Raw genomic sequence first — 22154 nt, forward strand, 5'->3', positions numbered from 1 at the left:
AAAGTTCATATTACAACAATATCCAATAACCCGAACCAAATTTCTGTGTCGAATGCTGCTCAATATAGAACTTTCAACACCAAAGCTCCTTGCTGCTCCTTGTAGTTCTAAGTTGAAAACTTTTACTGCAACTTTCAACCCAGCAGAAAGTGTTGCTTCGAATACAGAACCAAAGCTACCTCTTCCAAGTAGGTTGGTTACACTAAATGAACCCGTTCCTCGTTCAAGTTCATTGTAAGGAATTCCTATGCATTCAGTAATTTGTGCTGAAAAATGAACCGAGATGGCTACTTTTTTCTGTTTACACATCCATATGAAAGCAAGCAATGCAATTGCCGCAATGACAGCTAAAATCACTAATGAAACCATGAGTTTCTTCAACCATGATCTACGATTGCTTTCTGCGCAGGCTGGAACTTGAAATGTTATTGGACCACACAAACCTAAGTTGTTGGAAAAAGACGATGCACTGAAGTTACGGAAACAACCACCATCTGGTATTCTCCCTTCCAGTTTGTTGTTGGAAATATTAAAAGTTTCAAGAAAGAGGAGGTCTTCTAAGGGCTTGGGTATTGTTCCAGAAAGATTATTGTAAGATAAATCCAATGTTTTCAAACCTTTAACATTTGCCAAGGATTGAGGAATGGATCCGCTAAGAAAATTATTTGATATGTTAAGAAACTCTAATGATTGGCAACCATCTATCAAGGTGGGAATATTGACTCAAAATTGATTAGATGACAAATCTAATGAGGCGATCGACTTTAAATTTCCCAATTGAGATAGACAATTGACCGCTCAAATGATTGGAGGACAAGCTCAAAGTTAGAAGGTCCGTGAGAACCCACAAGTTATGAGGGATGATTGAGTTCAATTGGTTGTAATCTAAGTAGATCACTCTCAAGGATTTAACATCACCTAAGCATTCAGGTATGGGACCCACAAGCTTGTTCATGCTTAGGTCCAACTCCCCCAAATGATTCATTTGGCAAAGTTGGTTAGGGATAGACCCTACCAATTGATTGCCACCAAGATATAGTCTTTGGAGTTGCTTCATTTTCCCAATTGTTGGTGGAATGAGTCCACTCAGCTGATTTCCAGCCAAATCTAGATATAACAAACTGCTTAAGTTTCCTATTTCAGAAGGAATGACACTCGTGATGCCGCAGTTTGCTACTTTAAATTTCTCAAGATATGAAGAAAAATTTCCTAGTGAAGCGGGTAGGAAGCCATTCAGTGGATTGTTACTTACTACCAGGTACTTCAAAAATCGACAATTAGTTAATGAAGAGAGAAATGTTAATTCCTGAGTAGTGAATTCTGCTCCACTCAAATTGTTTTCAGAAAGGAGAAGTGAATGTAGGAGCTTCAAATTACCGAAGTGTGGTATAGAGCCACTAAATGAGTTGCCATGCATCTCCAAGATGGTAAGTTTAGAAGCATTGGCGATAGTGCTTGGAATTGAGCCACTGAGTCTGTTAAAACCCAACTGAAGCACTTCAAGATTGATTAGTGAGTTCCCCAAATCTGATGGAAGAGTACCTGAAAAGCCATTACATGTAATTTGTAAATTCTTCAAAGTTGATACGTTTTTATACGTACTCTAAGTGATATAGTAATAATTTAAACAGAACTTTCATATTGATGATATTTTGTCAAATTGAAAAAAAAAATCCTACTAGTTTTCTTTAATTACCTTAACGGGATAGTATTTGATAAAGAATTTTAGTAATAATAAAAAGTGTTGAAAGTATCATGTATAACTAATACCTGTGAAATGGTTGTTAGTCAAGTCCAACCATCTAAGCATGCTCATATTTCCAATTGTATGAGGGATGTTGCCACTGAAATTGTTCAATCTTAACCCCAAGACCTCAAGATTTTTGCACTTCCAGATATTCGGAGGAATAAGTCCTTCAAGAGCAGATGTTATTCTTAATACAAAGCTCTATAAGTCATCATTTTCTAAGCAAAATAATATTTGTAGACGGAAATCAAAACAAAAATGCATCTTATTACATAAATGAAATGCATAACGATTTGCCAATCAGATGAACAATAATTAAGCAAAAAATGGAAGGTCTCAGTTTCAAGTCATTTTATAGAATCCCGGTTTGAGGTTATTGTTAAATTATTTTATGCCATTGTTATTAGAATGACCTAAAAATAAACTAACAATGGCCTAATAATCACCTCTGTATGCTTTGGTTCTGCGTTTTTAGATTAAGATTGAGTTTTGCATTAATCATAATCCACTGGAGCCACTATAAATAAATATCTATTAATGGTAATAACTTTTTTGTATAAATAGACTATTTTGCTCTTAATAGAATTACAAAAAATAGCAAAATTTAAAATTTAAAACAACAAAACATAAAATTTAATTAATAAGGTTTGTGGCTTTTAGGTTAAGTTTTCATCTGGTCTTGTTCATTTATATATATCATAATTGTACATAAATTTTTTATTTTTTGTTTGGTTATCATAAAAATAATACAAAAAGAAAATGTTTATAATGATGAATATTTTTGTAAAAAATATAAGAACTAACCGGACTAGATTAAAGTTTTCAATTTTCGATATAATTTTTCCATTGCTTGAGATCCGTAAATGTATATCATAAAATTGATAGGCTAGAGATAAATATGACAATTTTCTAAATTTAATAATATATGAATAGATATCTAAGCATCGGTTCACTAGTTTAACTTGATATGCTTCAATCTCTTCCAATTCTGTCATATTTAGAATCGAAAAAATCAAATTATAGGGATCAGGGTGTCATCCGAAAACAAATTGAGCGGAAATAATTCGATATGCTTTAATCTCTTTTTGTCATGTTATATAATTTTAATATATAATTGATAAAATAAAATAGAGATAAAAAAATAGTTGGAATATTATTAGTATAGATTAAGATCAAATTTTCTTAAATAGAATTGGTCTATATTTTTAAGGAACATTCCAAAATGGTAAATCTATTTTTAAAAGGACGGAAGAAGTACTCCCTCCATCCCCTAAATTTTGTCACAGTTTGACTGAACACGGAATTTAAGAAATATAATGGAAAGTGAGTTGGAAAAATTGGTAGGATGTGTGTCATACTTTTAAAGTATTAGTTTTAGATGAATGATATGCTACATACCTCATATGGGCTCCTTACGTGAGCACCACTCTCGTTTGACACATGTTTAGTGTTGTTCGTTTCGATTTATCTATTTAGTTTGACTGTAATACATTAAAAAAAATGTTATTACAATTTTTAATTTCACAAAATTCATAAAAATCAAAGCTCGATTTGCTCGTTTTCTCTATAATTTCAAATAAATGAATAAAATAATAGATCAAGCTTTGATTTTTATGAATTTTGTGAAATTAAAAATTGCAATAACATATTTTGACGTATCAGAATCAAAATAGTTAGATAAATCGTAACGAACAACACTAAACGTGTGTCAAACGAGAGTGATGCTCACGTAAAGAGCCCACATAAGGTATATATCATATCATTCCTCTAATTTTATAAGAACATGTGAGTGAGAATAAGTTAGTAGAATGTGAGGTCTACTATAAAAAATGGTAAAATTTGAAAAATGATAAATTTTGTGGGGCGGATGAAAATGGAAAAATGCGACAAAATTTCGGGGAGGAAAATTAAAATAATACCAAAACAAATTGAGCTGCAATAAATAGTTCGGCCCAGGACTTTGCAGATCGGCCCAATACGCAATAAAGCCTAGAATAATCCGGATCCTTTCATGGGCAAACCCGCTGCATAACCCGAACCCGACAAATTATGCAGCTACTGCTAATCTGCTATCAATCGAAATGGGGAAGAACACAAATCTTCGCAACAAAAAAGTTCCATGGGAAGCCGTTCGAGAAAATCACGGCACCGGAATTCGTCCCCGGAGCTCTCGACGTCCACCGCCGACACATCGTCCTCATCCGCCGCATCGTCTTCCGAGGGGGAGCTCGATTCTTCGTCGAAATCACGCAAACGACGTCGTGACAGGGACCGTCACCGAGAGGAGAAGCGGAAGAGTAAGAAATCGCGAAGAGATGAGGAGAAGAGTAAGAAGAAGAAAAAACACAGCAGGAGGGATAGAGAGAAGCACAAACGAAGGGATAGGAGAAAGCGGAGATATGATTCGGAGGATGAGAGCGGCTCCGGGTCGGATTCCGAGCTGGAAAGTCCGGAGAGCGTTGTTGGGTTTATACTGAAGGAATTTCCTGGCGTTGCTGGGGATTTGGAGCAGGTATTTCTGAGCAAATTTTGGAAATTGATACGAGGAACTTACCATTTCGGTGTTGCTAATTAGGTTTTATGATTCGTTGATTGAATTTAGATCAAAGTAGGTTTTTGAATAATGTTTTCAGCATCGCATTGAATTCGTTTTGAGAAGTGTTGGAATTTAGATCAAAGTAGGTTTCATAATATTTTAGGTTTAATTTTGGGATGCTTAATGGTTTGATTGTTTTCTTTCATTCTTATAGTAGTGTGAATTGTCTAGATACTGGGATTGACAGAGGTAAAAAGATCATCATTAGATTATAAAGACTGTGTTATTTGGAAGAGATTATATTCTCTATGAACTATGCATGTGGCAGTTGTGTTCTTTGATTGTAATAGTATTAAGTCGTAGATGTTTACATCCTTATGATCTTTGCCAACTTGAGTCTTGTAACTTAGTCAAGATACTTTCTTTAATATCGACACTGTTGGATTTTAGAGGTTTTGCTTTGTGGAGATTTTAGAATGAGTTTTTTTCCTTTTGGTTCGAGTCGTGGAGATAATATTGAGCTACAAGATGATTGTGGGTTGTGGTTCTATCAATACTGTACCACTAAAATGACTCCAGTAATCTCTTATATGAACTTGTATTGGGAAGTTGAAAATTTTATAAAAAGCCCTTGAATTTATGATTCTATTTCGTGCCAAAGTCACTTAGATTGAATTTTTGCTTTATGTTTCTTTTCCCGCCTGCTTTGACTTCATTTTGTATCCACAATCATATTTTGCTTAACAATGTTTATATAAGCATTCTGTGAAGTTTCCTTATTATACATGGTGTTTTGTCTAGCTTTTGCGAATGATTGACGAAGGGCAAGCAGTTGATATAAGTGGATTATCAGAAAAGTCATTGGTCAAGCATCTTCGGAGGCTGTTCATCTCCTTGCACCTCAAAGAAAATGGTGACAAAGTTTTTCTACTGCCAGATAAGGCGAGCCCTACGCTAGATATTGTTGGTCCAGTTATCCTATCTTATAATCAACCTCATAAAGTGGATGAACACCTAGAGTCACATAAAGAGGCCAAGTCAGTGCCACCAGTACCAGAAATGGATCCTGTGACTAACAATGTGGACGATAAGAAGGAAGATCCTGTTGGGCCAAGAAGGAGGTATCTAATTTGGTTATGTTATTTGAGCTGATCTCTATTTTGCAGCTTACCATTTAAATTTAATTTTCCTCATATGTATAACTCTTATGAATATGGGTAGAGTCTTAAAGAGAAACATTAAAGCCATGTAAATTTACTAGAAAACGTTTAATTAGTTATCATAGTTTTGGTTCTGCAATTAACAAATGGAGAAGTGCTCAGAACAAGATCATTTGTGTATTTGGTTATACCTTAAACCTTCTACATCGAGCTTGCTGGTACCTATATTGATCGATGCCTTGCTGCTGGTTCCTACAGGGTCATTGGGCCTGAAATGCCATCTGCTGACTTACTTGCTGCAGCAGCCAAACTAACAGAAGCTGAGGCGGAACTAAGGTCTAGCTCATAGCTATATAGTTGTATGTATATATTATTTTCGTAGTTTATATATAAAAAAGGTTAATCATCAGTCCCCACCATTGTAATGTTGTATTAATATGCGGGAATGATCAACAGGGAGGCTGAGTTGGATGGAGACGATGACCTATTTATAGGACCTCCACCTCCTGCTGTTGTTAAAGAAGCTGAATCCGCAAATGAAGCTGAGCGTTTTGAGGAGGTTACTTTCTATTATCCTTAAGCTGTATTTTATGTAGTTATAACTTATAAGTTATTTTATATTGTTACATGGTCTGACAGCTTTGTTATATGCTTAGATCACAAGAATAATTGGTGCCGATGCAGATAGTCCATATGATATTGTTGGGGCCAACAAAGATATGGCAGCTGAAAATATAAAGAAAAGGTGTGCATGCATTTATGTTATGGGAATGGCTTAAACTCTTATGCTGGGTACTAAAGGCAGAACTGCTTAATTACAGCTTTCTCTTCACTTTGGCCATTCTTGCATCTTTTTCTCACTCTATTGACTTGTATACATTATCTTTCCCTGGATGAAGCTGTTTTCTGATATTTTATTGCTTAGGTATTGGAAGTTGTCACTGATGGTTCATCCTGACAAATCTTCACATCCCCAAGCTCACCAAGCGTTTGTTAAGTTGAATAAGGCATTTAAGGATTTACAGGATCCTGCAAAGGTAAGGATTGTTAAATGTTATAGCTTTGTAATAAATTTTGAAATATTTTATCACCCTCCTTTTCTATGCTTATCAATAGTTTGGAACATGTGTTGATCTGTCGGAAATTTGTTGAAATTGATTCGGAAATGAAATGCTTCTTATTCTTTTTTACATTCCTAAACCTCTGTAGAAAGTGGAAGTTTATGCATCTTTGCATGTTTCTTGATATTTTGAAGTATATTATTGTTTATTTATTTTTATTTAATAATGTATTAAAATTTCTTGTAGCGAAAAGTACTAGATGACAAGTTAAAGGAAAAGGAGGAACGAGAAGCATTTCAGGTACCATTATCTCCATGATAATATAGTCTGTTAGACACCATGTAGTAGATTTACGTACAGAAAATGTTCTATATTCGCAGATAGAGCTGAAAGCGATGCGTGAAGCTGCTCAATGGAGACGTCTTCAAGGTATGCATGTTCTGCTAAATTCCTTGCAATTCTCATGCGGGCAATTTAAATGCATCAATGCATCAATACGTAGTTATGGTATTAGATGTGAACGAAAAGGCTAGAAAGCGTTCAATGTGTTTCATTCTCTCTCACTAAAGCTTTGTTCATGATTCTTAAAGTCAGCATAATTGTCTAATCTATGTAATGTGGGCTTCTAGATGACAATCAATAACTGCAACCACCTATAGGCAAGTATTTTACTACTGCAGACTTAACCCGACTTTGATAACTTCTGTTTCCTTAGCAATTTGTTCCATTGGTCTGTGTTCTCATCGTTTTAGCCCAATAATTTATAAATGTATCAGCTCCCTCTCTCCTCTTTAGTACATGGTCATTGCCACTCCCTTAAGAACTCGAAGTCATTTATAATATACTCCATTAGAATGGAACAACGAGCAGGAGTAGGGAAGGAGGGTCAGGGTCTGCATCAAGCTTCTTAGGCGGCTGTAGCACATCCATTTTACTTCATACACTTGATATTAAAAAGTTGAACGCATGCATGTGCTGGCAGGTATAGCGATGGAGGGTGATGACCTACTTCTGGCAGAGATGGATGCAAAAGCTCCCCCAAAGAGAGATGAATGGATGACTACATTACCTCCCGAAAGAAAGGTAAAAAAACCTGATTCTCTGAATGCTTATCTTCATGAAACTGTGAGCTGTAAATTAAGAATGGCAGCAATAGTTTATAGCCTATTAACATATGTGAAGTTTTTGGTTAAAAACAATATGTAGTATGTGTGTAGTACCTCTTCCTCAGTTAATATCAATCAATCATGTTTACATTATCATGTTAAAAACAACAATAAAGTGAACATTGATGAGGACGCTCTAAGATTATTTTTCTTTAACTTGGTACTCTTATTCAGCCTGCCACCGGCGCGAGCATGCATTCAACAAGGTTTAGCAAGACCGGCAAAGAAGGACGTGGCGATACAAGTGTTTGGACAGATACACCTTCAGAACGAGCTCAAAAGGCAAAAATGAAGTAAGTTACTCTTATTTTTAATAGGTTTAAGACACCCAAGAAAGTTTTTCAGACATGAGACTCCTTTGATCAGTTATCTGGAAGCTTACAATGAAGCTGCAGCGCTTGCTTCAAATGAACAAGAAAGCACAAAAAATAGTGCTGATGCAGAACTGGTCGATAAGTACAACAAAGCCAAACGATCCAAATCCTTGGTAGAAAAGCACATGGAGTCTGCCAAGAGTCGTTCAAAGAAAAAGACCAAGCAGGGCAAGCAGGAGCCAAGAAATGAAGAATGGGAAGGGAATCACCCGTGGAAACCTTGGGACCGGGAGAAGGATCTGACTGCTGGAAGGCAGAGCGTAAACTTGGACGCGGATAACATGGCTAAGGGTCTAACTTCCAGGTTTTCTTCTGGATCCTTCCAAAGAAACTTTCTTTAAACACCACTCGCTTGCATCGTTATGCGTTTCGTGTGAATCTAGATTTGTGATCTGTTGCTTTCTCCATCTTGATAGTGTTATAATTATAATTATACTCATATATGTTGTAGCTCCACATTCCAAAATACATCTAATTTTACATCACATGATCATTGTCTCATTGGATGCATGCTCTTCAGTTATCTCCAATTTTTCGCAGGATATTTTTTTCGGAAATTGGCATTTTTTGCAGCTATCCGAAAATCGATTCATTTTTGTTAAACGCGAAAATGATGGAACAAATTTATTCCATTACTCCTTTCTGCTGAGACAAAGCTGGCTGGCCTGCCTAAACACAGGATCCTTATCATGTCTCCCACCAGTTCACGTTTCGCAAAGAAAGTGATGATGAAAACTGACATGCACTAATAAAAGAAAACACAAGGTAAAGTTTACTAACGATAAAAAAAGAAAGATTCACTGAAGTTAATTGGTTGTTGAACTGGGAAATGTAGTTGATTTTTGAGGAAATTTGTGAAGTGGTGTAAGAGAAGCAGCGCAGTGTATATCCATCCCAGTGGGAATCTATGAGCTAATCCATTGCAGATTCGAGAAATGATTGCCGAAACAAAACCAAATTGATTAGTGCTTGAAGTGAAGCAATCATCAATTGATTTAACTTTTCGGCTATATTATTATAGTTGCCTTCATTGTCCTACTTGCAATCCAAGCAATGGCCAATACTGTGTGTGTGTGTGTGTGTATTATAAGAGAGAGAGAGAGAGCATTACTTTCCAAAGTATGCACACAGTATTTTTAACTATGTATGCACATAGTATTTTTAAATTCATACGCTAATAATTATTTAAATATACTATTTTCTTAAAGAAAGATAAAGCAAAAGACAAAAACAACAAAATAAAAAGAAAATAAGCGAAATTGTCACTCCATGTTTTTCATTAGCATTGGAACATATTCTTTTTTGGGATGTTCCATTTTAGTTGGCACATTTCCTCTTTTGGTAAAGTCAATACACTTAACTCTCTTATTTAATTCTCTCATACTTTACTTTCTTTTGCTCTATTTTATTCTAAGTCTCACTCCACTTAACTTTTTAAATATGTATTCCTTAATCTTCGTATCCAAAAGAAATGCTCCAACTCTAATGGAACGGAGGGAATATGGTTACGATATCGGCTAAAAAATTGTCTTAGAAACCTTTAACATTTTGTTTAATTAAGTTACATGTCCTATATTGTTGTTAAAGTTGCACCTTAGCGCGATTGCCATTGGCCGAGGTGTTTAGGGCGAGCAGGGGGTGCGGTAGGGCGCACATTTAGACTCGTTAAAGATGTTACTCTCTCCGTCCGTGAAAAGTAGACTCATTTGGGGACGATATGAGTTTTAACATGAAATTGCTCAAGTAAGAGTGAAAAGGAGAAAAAGTGGGTAAGTATAAAAAAGAAACTTTCCATTTTTGAAAATGAAACTATTTTTCGTGGACGGATGAAGTATATTGTTTCATTTTTGCCATTATTGTGTCATAGGGACACTCTTTGCTCATTTTATGTCTTTGCACTTATGCTTATTTACCAATTTAGTTTCTTTTATTCCTCCTCTCTATCATTTATAGCTATGCACTAACGTTAGAGTGCCCCAATTCCTTGGCTGCGTGCCCCGTCGCCCCATCCCCCCGGGTGAATTTTTATCTCATCGTCTCGGTGCAACCTACACCTCTAACAGTATATCGCACGTCCCTTAAACACCCTCACAACGCATTCCTTATTAGAGAGATAACACTGCTTTCCAAAATTCTTGTATATACAAAGGATGAGTGAGAGAGGCCATTGATTTTCAAAATCTTGAAATAAATGAAAATCATATCATAGACATAAATTCTGTTACTATGTCCTATGTTTGCACTGGCAAAGTAACTGGGGAACCACAAAATTGGACTTGACTTCAAGTTCATACTTGGGTCGTTGGGTTCTAATAATTAAAAAACATAAAAAAAATATTAATAATAAAATGTATTTGAAGAAACTAAAAGAGTACTTAAAGCTACACTAACAACAAAAAAAAAGAATGGAGATAATGTTTAAAACAGAACATTAAGAAACGCAAGTAGAATAAATTAAGATTGTGATGAAGTAATCAATAAAGCCACCTCTGTCTGATATCCAAGGAAAAATGGAAAAGGGAGAGATATTTTTGTTTTTGTGTGGAGACATGTCATTATCATCCTTAGTTAAAGGCCCCTAGTCTCCACCCCTTCTCTAGAAGCTTTGTTAAAGTCATTTTCAAGTTTAGTTAAAAACACCCCCCTATCCAACAACAACATGACATTATTTTAATGTTGATATGTGGATGAGATGTTTGAAAATGTTGTCTTAGCACAACATTCCTTTTGTCCCACAAACCGCCCAAAATACAACCAGCCACTTTTGCTTGGTTTACAATGTAAATATATCAAGTGTTACTCTTACTTAAATGCTAATGGGGTTGTAAATTTATCACTATATGTTAAGTTTAAATAGTTTATGATTCAAAATTTGTAAATATTTTAAACTTTGAACTTAGCAAAAAGTGAAATTTGGCCGAATGCTGAGAATCTCACATAGAATATACTCAAATGTTAGATTTATTAATCGATAAGAATTTAAAACATGATCGGGGCGTTTTACTTTGAATGATAGAATCGATTGATAAAACATAGAATTGAGTGAAATATGAATAAGATGACTAAACAAGCTTAGAATTAATCATTCTATCGAAGTAAAAGTGTATGAGCTTGGAGTATATTTATGAATCTATCATAGCATTCAAAATAAAAGAGTACTGAAATATACTGATAATATTTTTTTTATTAATTCAGCTCGACTCAACTCAATTCAACTAGACTTTTTTTTTTATCAATTCAGCTAACCCGATTCGACTTGATTCAATTCAACACCTTTTAATAGTTCAACTAGCTCGAGTCGACACGACGCGACTCTGAGTAGTAGCTATCCTAGGCTCGTGAAGAGTGGAAAACATAGTTACACCAAATATGATACTTGCACTCATGTCATAGATTGTGTTTTGTTTTGGCGGCTGTGTTCACATTACAGGTATGAATGTTGTCTTTGGTCATACTCGAATTTCGTCACGCTTTGTTAAGCTGTTGGGGCTACAGTGTCCCATAAAAGATCTCTATCTATTTCAATTCCCAAGAAAAATGATTGAATTTTTTGACATGTTAAACACATTTGGCCATAACATACAAAACTTTGCATGCTTCATGCACTAATTCAGACATCAGGAGCTTCCACAAATTTTTATGTCTCATGTTCTTATTAGTTATTCTTAAATTATAATTCGAATTTGATCTTATGATTACATTTTAGTTTGAATCTAAAAATATTATAAATGCTATATATAGCATGTGCTCGAGTGTGAAAACATGTTGCAAGATTCATCTAGGGACGAAAGTCGGCCTTAGTGATTTGATGGTACCAAGTGGAAGGGCAACCACTGAACGGATAAAAGTTACTTCAGAGATAACAAACTAAAAAGTCACCATGGGTTAAAATTTTGAGTTATATTTTAAAAATAACCTGAATTTTATCTATTGCGCACTTCGATAGTGACCGATGATTACTCTGGGGTCCGTGGGCAAAAAATGGTGATTAGGGCCAAATTTACTAAATTTCGAGTTTGAAACTTATCAAGCAAAATATTGTACTCCATTGGGGATGGGGTTTTTGCTCAACATTTCAAAAGGAATCAATAATTTTTTAATTTTTTAAAATAATTAAAAAAAGAAAGAAAGAAAAGGTATAGTGTTGAAAATCTTAAGGTGCAAGATCCATATTTTCTGTGAAAGATTTGAAATTTTAATGTTGGTGAAGCAAGGGAAGTGTTGTTTAAGAGAGCCTTTGGAAATGAGAAGGCAACCCGACTAAGTGGGCGAATTTTTTACCATGGGCAGAGCTCGCATTGAACTGTTTCCATCATGAGGTTTTGGGAACGTCGCCTTTTGTGGCTCTGTACGGACGCGAGCCCCCTTCCTTGATCGTGGCGCAACCTTCGGCAAGGACTCCTCCGGATGTGGTGTCGCAGATCCGGCAACAGCGGGAGACAATTGGGTTGCTTCGACAAAATTTAGAGAAGGCGCAGCAACAAATGCGAAAGGCAGCAAATATGCATCGTCGCGAGGTGGAATTTAACGTCGGGGATAAGGTTTTGCTCAAACTACAGCAATACAGGCAACATTCGGTAGCAAAGCCGTTGTCGTCAAAATTATCTCGGCGCTACTATGGGCATTTCGAGGTGTTGGAACGAATTGGCCAAGTGGCCTATCGCCTGGCCCTGCCGGAGGGAAGTCGCATCCATAATGTGTTCCATGTAGGGTTGTTGAAACCGTTTGTGGAGAATGCCAGTGGGGTGTCTTCGGAATTACCACCCTTATTCGCAAGGGGTAAGCTAGTGGCGCGGCCGGTGCGATTGTTGGATAGCAGAACGGTTTGGCGTGATGGTGCGGCAGTCGAGGAGGTTCAGCTCGAATGGTCGGATGACTCGGGGGGATAGCCCCACGTGGGAGCCGACCGACTTGGGGCGCCGGAAGTTTCCTTCTCTCCTTGTGGACAAGGAGCGTTCCGAGAGGGGGAGTTGTTACGAGACCCCCGTTGGCTAGGCTCAAGGAGCGCGAGGAATCGCAAGAAGTGGAACTGGACGCCGACACCAACGTGCCGACAGAGCAACGAAGAGCGGAACCGGCGCGAAGGGATCGATAGGATAGAAGGCAAACGCGAAGGCCATCGCGTTATGGGGACTTTGTCGCACGTTAGAGTGCATGTCGTGAGTTAGGGTTTTTAGCTAATTAGGCGTCATTTATTTTTGGTAATTAGTTAAGAATATTATAATTTTATTATTTTAATCGTTGAGTGCTCGTTAAGCTCCTTTCCGGGTTTTCTTTGTTGATTCTTTTCCGGATCGAAGTCGAATCAACCCTAGGGTCCTTAGTTATAAATAAGTGTGTATTTTATTCTTTCTCTCAAGAAATAAAATACTTCTTTTAGCAAATTTATTGTTTTCTCTCGTGCACAAAACACAAAACCTAGAATTCGACGCCGGATTGATCGACGGGCAAAGCTCCCGCGACGTTCGACGTGATTTCCTATCGTTGCGGAATTTTATCCTTAACAAAGTGTGAAAGTAATAATATAAATTATACTTTTATAAACTATTTTTGGTGTCTTTGACATTAGAAATTGCAGCTAAGAGAACATGGACGCCATGCGAAATTGGTGAAATGTCACCCCATAAATATCATCTTTTGGTTATGCAACTCTTTAACCTTTTTGAATCTCGAATGTCGAGGTGACATTTAAATTCCAAGCCTTTTGAAAGTTGTTCTAAAAGTTTAAATGCTTTTGACCTAAAGGAGAGATTCAAATTATAATTCAAGAGTGGAAAAAATTTACTACACTTTATAGAAAACTAAAGAATAAAACTATACAGACCATAAAAGGATATTTTCTACTATATTTTATAAAAAAATACAATCGTTTTTTCATATTAAAATCTCTTTACATTTATTAAAATCTCTTTTTATTTATACTTTATCCAATTTTTCTTCTTTTTTCTTCTACTTTACCAATTTTCCATTGAAACTTGTATTGTTAACAATGGACCAATTTTTCGTTGAACGGAGGGAGTATGAAAAATTTTAGAATCAGTTTCTAGTTATTCCATCACATTTTAAAGTTTTATGGGAAAAAAATAAGCACAATCCATTTTTTTAGGAAATTATTCCAACATTTTGTTAGGAACTTTTTTTTTTTAAGTTTGAGACTCTATTTCGCTCATGCTTTAATAATTTAATTGCCCTTGATCCGATGAATCTTCCATCGACACGCAAGAAATTATGTTTGTGAGTGTAATTTATGTATTTTTTAATTCTTTGTCTTGCAAAAGCAATAATTACAGGTATTCTTTTATTGTTAAAATGTCGTATTCCAGATGGAATGATTAATATATCTAATCCATCTCAATTAATTAATTTAACTAATCAAATCTAGTGATTTGAAAAGGAGAGGTCGGTAGCTCACTCAAGATTTGTTATCATTTTCTCAGATTGGGAAAGCATTCATCTGTTGGAGTCATGGTATAGGTCCACAACTAAATATTTTTTTAGTGAATGTTAGTGAATTATCAAAATGTAATTGTAAGTACGAATGATGATTATTTTTTGTATGGATTAAGTGAATTATGAGTTTATTAAGTTCAAGAATAATACTATGAAACAACCGTTAGCATGTCAATTTTTAAAATATTACTCCAACTGCATACGATAAAATGGGATAACATTTCTCATTTGCCATTTCAATACATCCATGATTAAAAGTTTTATTTATTTTTTTCTATTATAAAAAATACAATGAACTCCACTAAATTAGCATACTCACATTTTGAGAAATGATATGCTACATACTTTATGTGAGCACTACTATTGTTTAACGCATATTTAACATTATTCGTTTCGATTTATATATTTAGTTTAATTCTAATAGATTGAAAAATGTTATTAGAATTTTTAATTTCACAAAATTCATATAAATCAAAGTTCGATTTGCTCATTTTCTCTATAAATTCAAATAAATTAATAAACTAACAAATGAAGTTTTGAATTTTTTTGAATTTTGTGAAATTAAAAATTCCAATAACATTTTTTAATGTATTAGAATCAAACAAAATATATAAATCAAAACAAACAACGCTAAATGTGTGTTAAACGATAATAGTGCTCACATAAGATATATACATATTATTCCTCCTCGCATTTTAATATAAATGTGTAACTGACATTCGACTACCTTTTCTTAGACGTCACCACGGTTCGGGAACCGGCGGTTCACGGTTCGGAACCGCCGGTTCCGGTTCGAAAAAAAATGGAACCGGAACCGAACCGGCCAAGGATCGGCGGTTCCGGTTCCGGAACCGTGAACCGCCGGTTCACGTGAACCGCGGAACCGCCTAGGTTTGCCCGGTTCCGGGCCGGTTCATCCGGTTCGGCGGTTTTTTTTTTTTTTTTGCATTTTAAATTTGTAATTCAAGTAAAATATGTAGATATGTTTGCATAAATAAAATTAGAATAAAGCGATGTTCAAATGCAATTTTATTAATACAAATTACAACTTTAAAATTACAAATTACAACTTTAAAATTACAAATTACAACTTAAAATTTACAAATTACAACTTTAAAATTACAAATTACAACTTTAAAATTGCAAACTACAAACAACTTTAAAATTATAAATTACAACTTAAAATTTACAAATTACAACTTAAAATTACAAATTACAACTTATTACTTAACATTACAAATTACAACTTTAAAATTACAAATTACAACAATTACAAATCGAAAAATTTAAATACAAGTTACTTACAACAATTACAAATCGAAAAATTTAAATACAAGTTACAATAATTACAAATCGAAAAATTTAAATACAAGTTACAACAATTACAAGTTACAACAATTACAAATCGAAAAATTTAAATACAAGTTACAACAATTACAAGTTACAACAACTACAAATTTACAACTTACAAGTGTTGACAAAAAAGACTTAGAAGATCATTAAAAGATATTCCTCATTGGATAAGTATCTTATTGGTGAAAAAGTGGGTATCTTTGGGGCAGATGGTACTGGAACACAAATTTATATATGGAATCTGGATGAATGAGGATCAGATTATAGTTTAAAATGGGAAGCTGGGTTCACTGGCGGGAGTTCGTTTCATCGTCGGACTCAGATGAATATACCACCCTGATGGCCTGATGAAACGAACTCCCGCCAGTGAACCCAGTTTTCCATTTTAAACTATAATCTGATCCTCATTCATCCAGATTCCATATATAAATTTGTGTTCCAGTACCATCTGCCCCAAAGATACCCACTTTTTTCACCAATAAGATACTTATCAAATGGAGAATAGAGAAATTGAGATTGAGAGAGAAATTCTTATTAACACAGTTACACAAGAATGGGGTGAGTAGAAATGAAGAGGATTGGGGGGTATTTATAGGGGAAAATTGTGATTTAAAAAAAAATTGAAAAACACGGCGGAAACCGCCGGTTTTCGGCGGAAACCGGCGGTTTAGGCGTCCGTTTGAATTTTCAAAATTTGGAAAAAACGGCGGGAACCGCCGGTTTGCCGCCGGAACCGCCGGTTTTCGGCAGAACCGGCGGTTTCCGCCCATGGTTTCGGTCAAATCCGGCGGCCGCGAGCCCGGTTTCTGAAAAGGCTAGGAGTAGGCCTGAAATTGTGCCGGGAACCGCCGAACCGGCGGTTCCGAACCGCCGGTGACGGTTCCGGGCCGGTTCGTCCGGTTCGGTTCGGATTGGGGACCTCTACCTTTTCTTTTTCTTTTTCTTTTCTATTTTTTTTCTTTTTTTATATATCTTACCTTTTTATTTTTAGACGTTCCATTATTAAATTTCTTATTATTTTAACTAATTTTGGTAATAGACCTTATATTACAACATCTCATTTTCACTATGGACTTGAAGTGTTAATCCAAAACAGCATAAGAATCAATCAACTTGGGACTTGCGAAGATTTGTAAAATTTGATTACAGATCCAAACTACATAATGTCCAAGTACATAAAACAAACAATTTCCACCAATATTTCGAACAATATTTATTTGTAATAGAATGGATAGATCCATACAGATTCTTAGATGTATTGATGTTGTTAGTGGTAGCTAAATTTTCCTCACATAAGTGTAGATATTATTAAAGAAAAAGCAACTTTCCGACCATCTCAAAACTTCACATCAACAAACTTTGGCCAAATAATAAAATAAAACAAATAAGAAGAAAATATCCACATTGTCATTTTGACAATTAGTGTGACATAATTAACCTTGAGGAATTGGCCCCAATTACTAGTGATAATTATAAAAAAAATGCTCTTTTTATATCAATATGTTGCATGAATCATTTCAATCATGAAATCCTTTTGTAATTTTTTAGTATATTTTTACAACACATGGTTATGGAGTATATGATTTTTGAATTACTTGCTGCTATGTACTTAGTAAATAAAATAACCTTAATTAAAAATTGTGAACATTGTATTACTCGTTTATATGTACAACAAATAACTTTTTATAACACTGTTGATTTATACTACTATATATACATATTTTTATAAGAATCATAGATATATACAAAGTTCAATGATTCAGATTGATCTCTATTATATAGAAAAATATTTTATCCGTTCCAAAATAATTGATTCATATTTCTTTTAGATTGTCTAAACTAAATGAATAATTTCATCTTTTTAGCAAAAATCAATTCTTTAAACTTTAATCCACTAAATATTACTCACTCCATTCCATAGTCGTAGAGTCATTTTGCTAATTTGGTACGTTCCATAGTAGCGAACTCATTTTCTTTTTAGTAAAAGTCAACACATTTCTTCTCACTTACTCCGTACTATATTTTCTCTTACTTTAATTATTTTCTCTTCATCTCTTTATCTTTTTCATTCCTACTTTATTCTTCCTTTATAACTCTCTTAATATAATTTTTTTTAAATTGCATACAAAAAAAACGGCTTCATTACCACAGAATGGAGGGAATACTCTTTAAATTCATTGTAAGAAAATGTCTCTAAGTAGCTTGAGATGGAATAGAGTAGTACTTAATTGGTCTCTTCCTAATTTAGACGTTCAACAATATTGAATCATTGACCATTATCATTAGTCCATATTATCATAATGTATTACACCAATTGTGTACAATATTTTGTGTTAAGAATTACCAATGCAGCCCTAATCAATAATCAGAGCCCTCATTGGATTTTATGTCTCCAATCCTTCAACCTTGTCATATAAGGAGCCGCAAAGTGCTTCTCCACGCGCGTTACATTTTTCCTTTATATAATTTAGGGGTGTAAATTTATGCAATTTTAAGAATATTAATTAGATCACTTTTGAAATACTATGACATAATCTTAATAGTGTTCTGACGAACATTAAGTATAGCTTAAGTTCATACATGGGAAGGTCCAAACTTCAAGTAGAATTTGTTAAGTTTACACTCAACTATTACCAACTTGTTGAAAATATTTAGTCCTACTAGATATTCGTTATCAAAGTTGAATTTGTGTAGTCATATCTACTAATGCAATCTCTTACTATTCCATTAATCTCTTAAAAGCTAGTACTTCATTGAAGGTTTGATTTAATTAAATATAGGTTGGAATAATATTGTATTAGTGTCCTACTAGAAATTCATTATCAAAGAAATTTTCTTTGTCTAATCTATGAGTTAGTCACATTAGTTTTTTTTCTTTTTTTTTCAAATTTTATTTATGTCTTTTTTGTGGTTTGCAACTTATTGAATAAGAGCAAAGATTTACCCAATGCATACTGAAGGTAGCACGACTGCCGATTCTTGTGATCATTACAAAAACTTAAATTTTAAGAACATAAAAATCGATACGCAATAGAAATTATAAAAAAAACAACGATTTAAGATGCAAAAGAAAGCGTCCCTAAATTAAGAACAAATTAACTTATTTTTTGTTTTTTATGACGCTTCCATTTGCATCCTCTAATTTTAGTTGCGATGCCAACAATAAGGACCATTTTTTAAGCATTGGTGACATATTTAGAAACACAAATAAGTGTTCTTAATTAACTGCATTAAAAGATGTTCTTAACAATTTTTTGTCGTTGTAATGGATGAAAATTAATTTATTGAGTTAATTAGAAATAAATTTCATTAATTTTATTTTTAATCTAAAACGTTTGATTTTCGAAAATTTATCAACAACTTGTTAGTTTTTTCTTGTTCAAAAGAAATTAAATATTCATGAAAAATTAATTAGCGTGTATAATAACTATAGAAAGCATATTGATCAAATTGATTTGAAATCAAATTATGTATTCATCTCATGATCATCTTCCAAAACTAAAAAATCATGAAGAAATTGCTTAGAAGAGCATGGTGAAATCATTCTTATTAAATTTGCATATTTCCATTTATGAATATCCATAATTTATTTGCATTGTAATTATTAAAGACTCGCCATATCATTATATAATATAATTTTTTTGAAGCGATCATGATGTATATAAGTAACATGCTTAAGAAAGTCATGCTTATTATCTTTACAACTTATCAAAATTTTATTGGATCTCCTTTGTGATTTTTTTTGAGTGAACTACAAAAATGGTCCATGGACTATGGGTTTATCTCGCTCATAGTCCCTGGACTTTAAAAATATCTTCAGAAAACCCTGGACTAAGGGTTTATCTCAAAATTGGTCCTTTTGGGGTTTTTTTCATCTTCAAATGCCCTTTTGGGGTGTTGGGCAATTTGGTCTTTTTACACTTTTAACTATTTAAATCTGATATTATTTCAGTGATGTACTAAATCTGATATTATTTCAAAATTATCATTCTTCTTTCCTTTTGCCATCCTTTATTTTGTTTCTTTATTTCAATATTAAATTTAAAATTATAAAATTAAATTTTAAATTTTAAATTTTTAAATATCAATATTTTTTAATTAAAACTATTAATTCATGGACATTATAAATATTGATTGACTTTATTAATTTTTTGTTATTTAATATAATATTCAGCTGAATTAAAGAGTATAGAAAAACAATATTAATCATGATGGAAATATAAGGGTTATTCTACTTAGCCTTTGTTCGGTTTGTTATAATTGCTTGTGATAAAATATTATGAAGTTAACTAAAAATTTGAGACTGCTATTATTCTATTATACACCATCCATTCCAAAAATATAGTCTTTTTTGTCATTTTTGTCCATCCCACAAAATTAGTTCATCTTTGTGTCGCTATAATAAGTCTGTGTGTCGCTATCCATTATTTCTTACTACTTACCCAATAGAAGTATTAATATAGAAGTATTTTTGTTTAAATTTTCTAGTTGATTTTGATTGTTTTCAAATAAATAAACGAAAAATATAGTCTTACATTAGATGCATATTTATTTTAGAATAAATCGTGTTATATGATCTATTTATGATTTAAACTATTAAATATTGATTAATACTAAGTTGGCGTTGGCATACCTTATTGATTAAATATTAGACATTATCAAATATTGATTAAAACTATTAATTTCGTTATTTAATAATTTAAGAATTAACAAAAATTTATCGATATTTAAAAATCTAAATTTAAAATTTAATTTTATAAAATTAAATCTATTATTAAAATAAAGAAACAAAGTACAAGATGAAAAAAGGGAAGAAAAATGGTAATTTTGAAATAATATCAGATTTAGTGTATAACTGAAATAATATCAGATTTAAAAATGTCAAAAGACCAAATTGTCCAGCACCCCAAAAGGGCATTTTCGGGTGGAAAAAGGCAAAAGGACCAATTTTGAGATAAACCCTTAGCTCAGGGTTATCTGGTGATATTTTTAAAGTCTAGGGACTATGAGCGAGATAAACCCATAATCCAAGGACCATTTTTATAGTTCACTCTATTTTTTAATCGATATGTATATAGTGCCATTTAGACTATGATGGAGAAATTAAATACCCTCGAGAGTCGAGGCATTGGTTTTGAGTTTAATTTTGTCATTAATAGTTAGAATTGGTTGTATTCAATTTTATTACGTAAATAATAATGGGGCATAATATATGACACAAGAAATACTAGTACTATTAGAATAAGGGATTCAACCCCAAAAATATCTACATAAGCAAGCACATTACTATATTCGATTGAGTAGGTGTTGTGACAAATCAAAAGATGTACAAGAAACGTAAGGCTTCTAAAATATTACTTCCCTAAGAAAAAAGTTGTGGATGGGGTTTAGCTAAGATAATATTTAAATTGATATTCTTTTTGTCTTTAGTCTTTCGTGTATGGTCCAAAATTTTCAATTAATTTCTACTGACAGGATGGATTTAAATATTATTCCTTTTTAGCTCTACTCTTGCAAAATACTCAAAGTTCAATTAAAAAAATCGGGTAATTCATTTTTATAATCAAAAAAGTACTCCCCCCTTACGCAAAAAAGTGCAAATTTTATACATTTTCTTTCCATCTTATGATGATATGAAAGTTCTTGAAGTTTGGGACCAAAAGTCCAACCTGATGAAAATTATGTATAAATGTTGAACCCAAAATGTATTTTTGGCTTTATATTGTCTGGTTGGACTTAGAATATATGTACAACTCTTACTTTTCTCTTTTGTTTTTTTCTTAAAAGAATTTAAGAATGATTTGGGATCTTTCTATTTCTAATCACAAAAGAAGAAAAGAACTCATCTAGAACAGATGGAATTCTATATATAGAAAACCTTAAATTAATTGACATTTTACATAATAAAATTGATATAATTGTGGTACAACAAAGTTTTGATCTTACACATTCTTGAATTAAAGGGTAATTGAAGGATTCAATGTCTGTAATTTAATTCCTACTAAAAGAAAAGGATAAAACGTAGAAATATTAATCCAATTCTTTTTTGTTATGAAAATAAAATGCTAAAACATGACCACTAGTTAGAAGTTTGTTAAAAGAACAAGAACAAACAAATAAAAATGAGAATCGGCATCTAAATCTACGATTCAATCCTTAATCGAAGGATGGTGATTTTTTCAAACTGGAGTTTTCTTCCACCCAACTTATTAAATTATTTCTTTCTGGTGCTTATTACAGACCAAATCATTAAACTTCTCTCGATAAAACCTTACCTTCGTTGCAAAAATAACAATACTAGTCTTTT

General features: G+C 33.3%; 1 protein-coding gene across 4 annotated transcripts; it reads left to right on the forward strand.

The window, feature by feature from the left end:
* The first annotated feature begins 3824 nt into the window (after positions 1-3824).
* Positions 3825-8980, forward strand: LOC121780831. Of its 4 annotated transcripts, none has more exons than XR_006046100.1 (13): positions 3825-4259; positions 5085-5404; positions 5702-5779; positions 5900-6002; positions 6100-6188; positions 6369-6480; positions 6751-6804; positions 6885-6933; positions 7487-7587; positions 7845-7963; positions 8037-8348; positions 8585-8809; positions 8880-8980. XR_006046100.1 is itself a non-coding variant. In XM_042178468.1 (12 exons), the coding sequence occupies exons 1-12, from the start codon at positions 3867-3869 to the stop codon at positions 8691-8693; spliced, it is 1839 nt and encodes a 612-aa protein (XP_042034402.1). In that variant the 5' UTR covers positions 3825-3866; the 3' UTR covers positions 8694-8980. The 4 variants fall into 4 exon arrangements, 2 of the variants coding, with proteins under 2 accessions (XP_042034402.1, XP_042034403.1); XR_006046101.1 differs by having other exon boundaries at positions 8905-8980; XM_042178468.1 differs by having other exon boundaries at positions 8585-8980.
* The last annotated feature ends 13174 nt before the right edge of the window (positions 8981-22154 follow it).

Source organism: Salvia splendens, chromosome 20, assembly GCF_004379255.2.
Source record: "Salvia splendens isolate huo1 chromosome 20, SspV2, whole genome shotgun sequence".
NCBI classification, from domain to species: domain Eukaryota; kingdom Viridiplantae; phylum Streptophyta; class Magnoliopsida; order Lamiales; family Lamiaceae; genus Salvia; species Salvia splendens.

What these genes read in the sequence shown, in the direction of transcription:
- LOC121780831 (XM_042178468.1), top strand. Translation starts at nt 3,867, where the DNA reads ATGGGAAGCCGTTCGAGAAAATCACGGCACCGGAATTCGTCCCCGGAG. An exon ending in TCAATGGAGACGTCTTCAAG is followed by an intron (nt 6,934 to 7,486) that starts GTATGCATGTTC and finishes ATGTGCTGGCAG; the next exon opens with GTATAGCGATGGAGGGTGAT. An exon ending in GCTAAGGGTCTAACTTCCAG is followed by an intron (nt 8,349 to 8,584) that starts GTTTTCTTCTGG and finishes AATTTTTCGCAG; the next exon opens with GATATTTTTTTCGGAAATTG.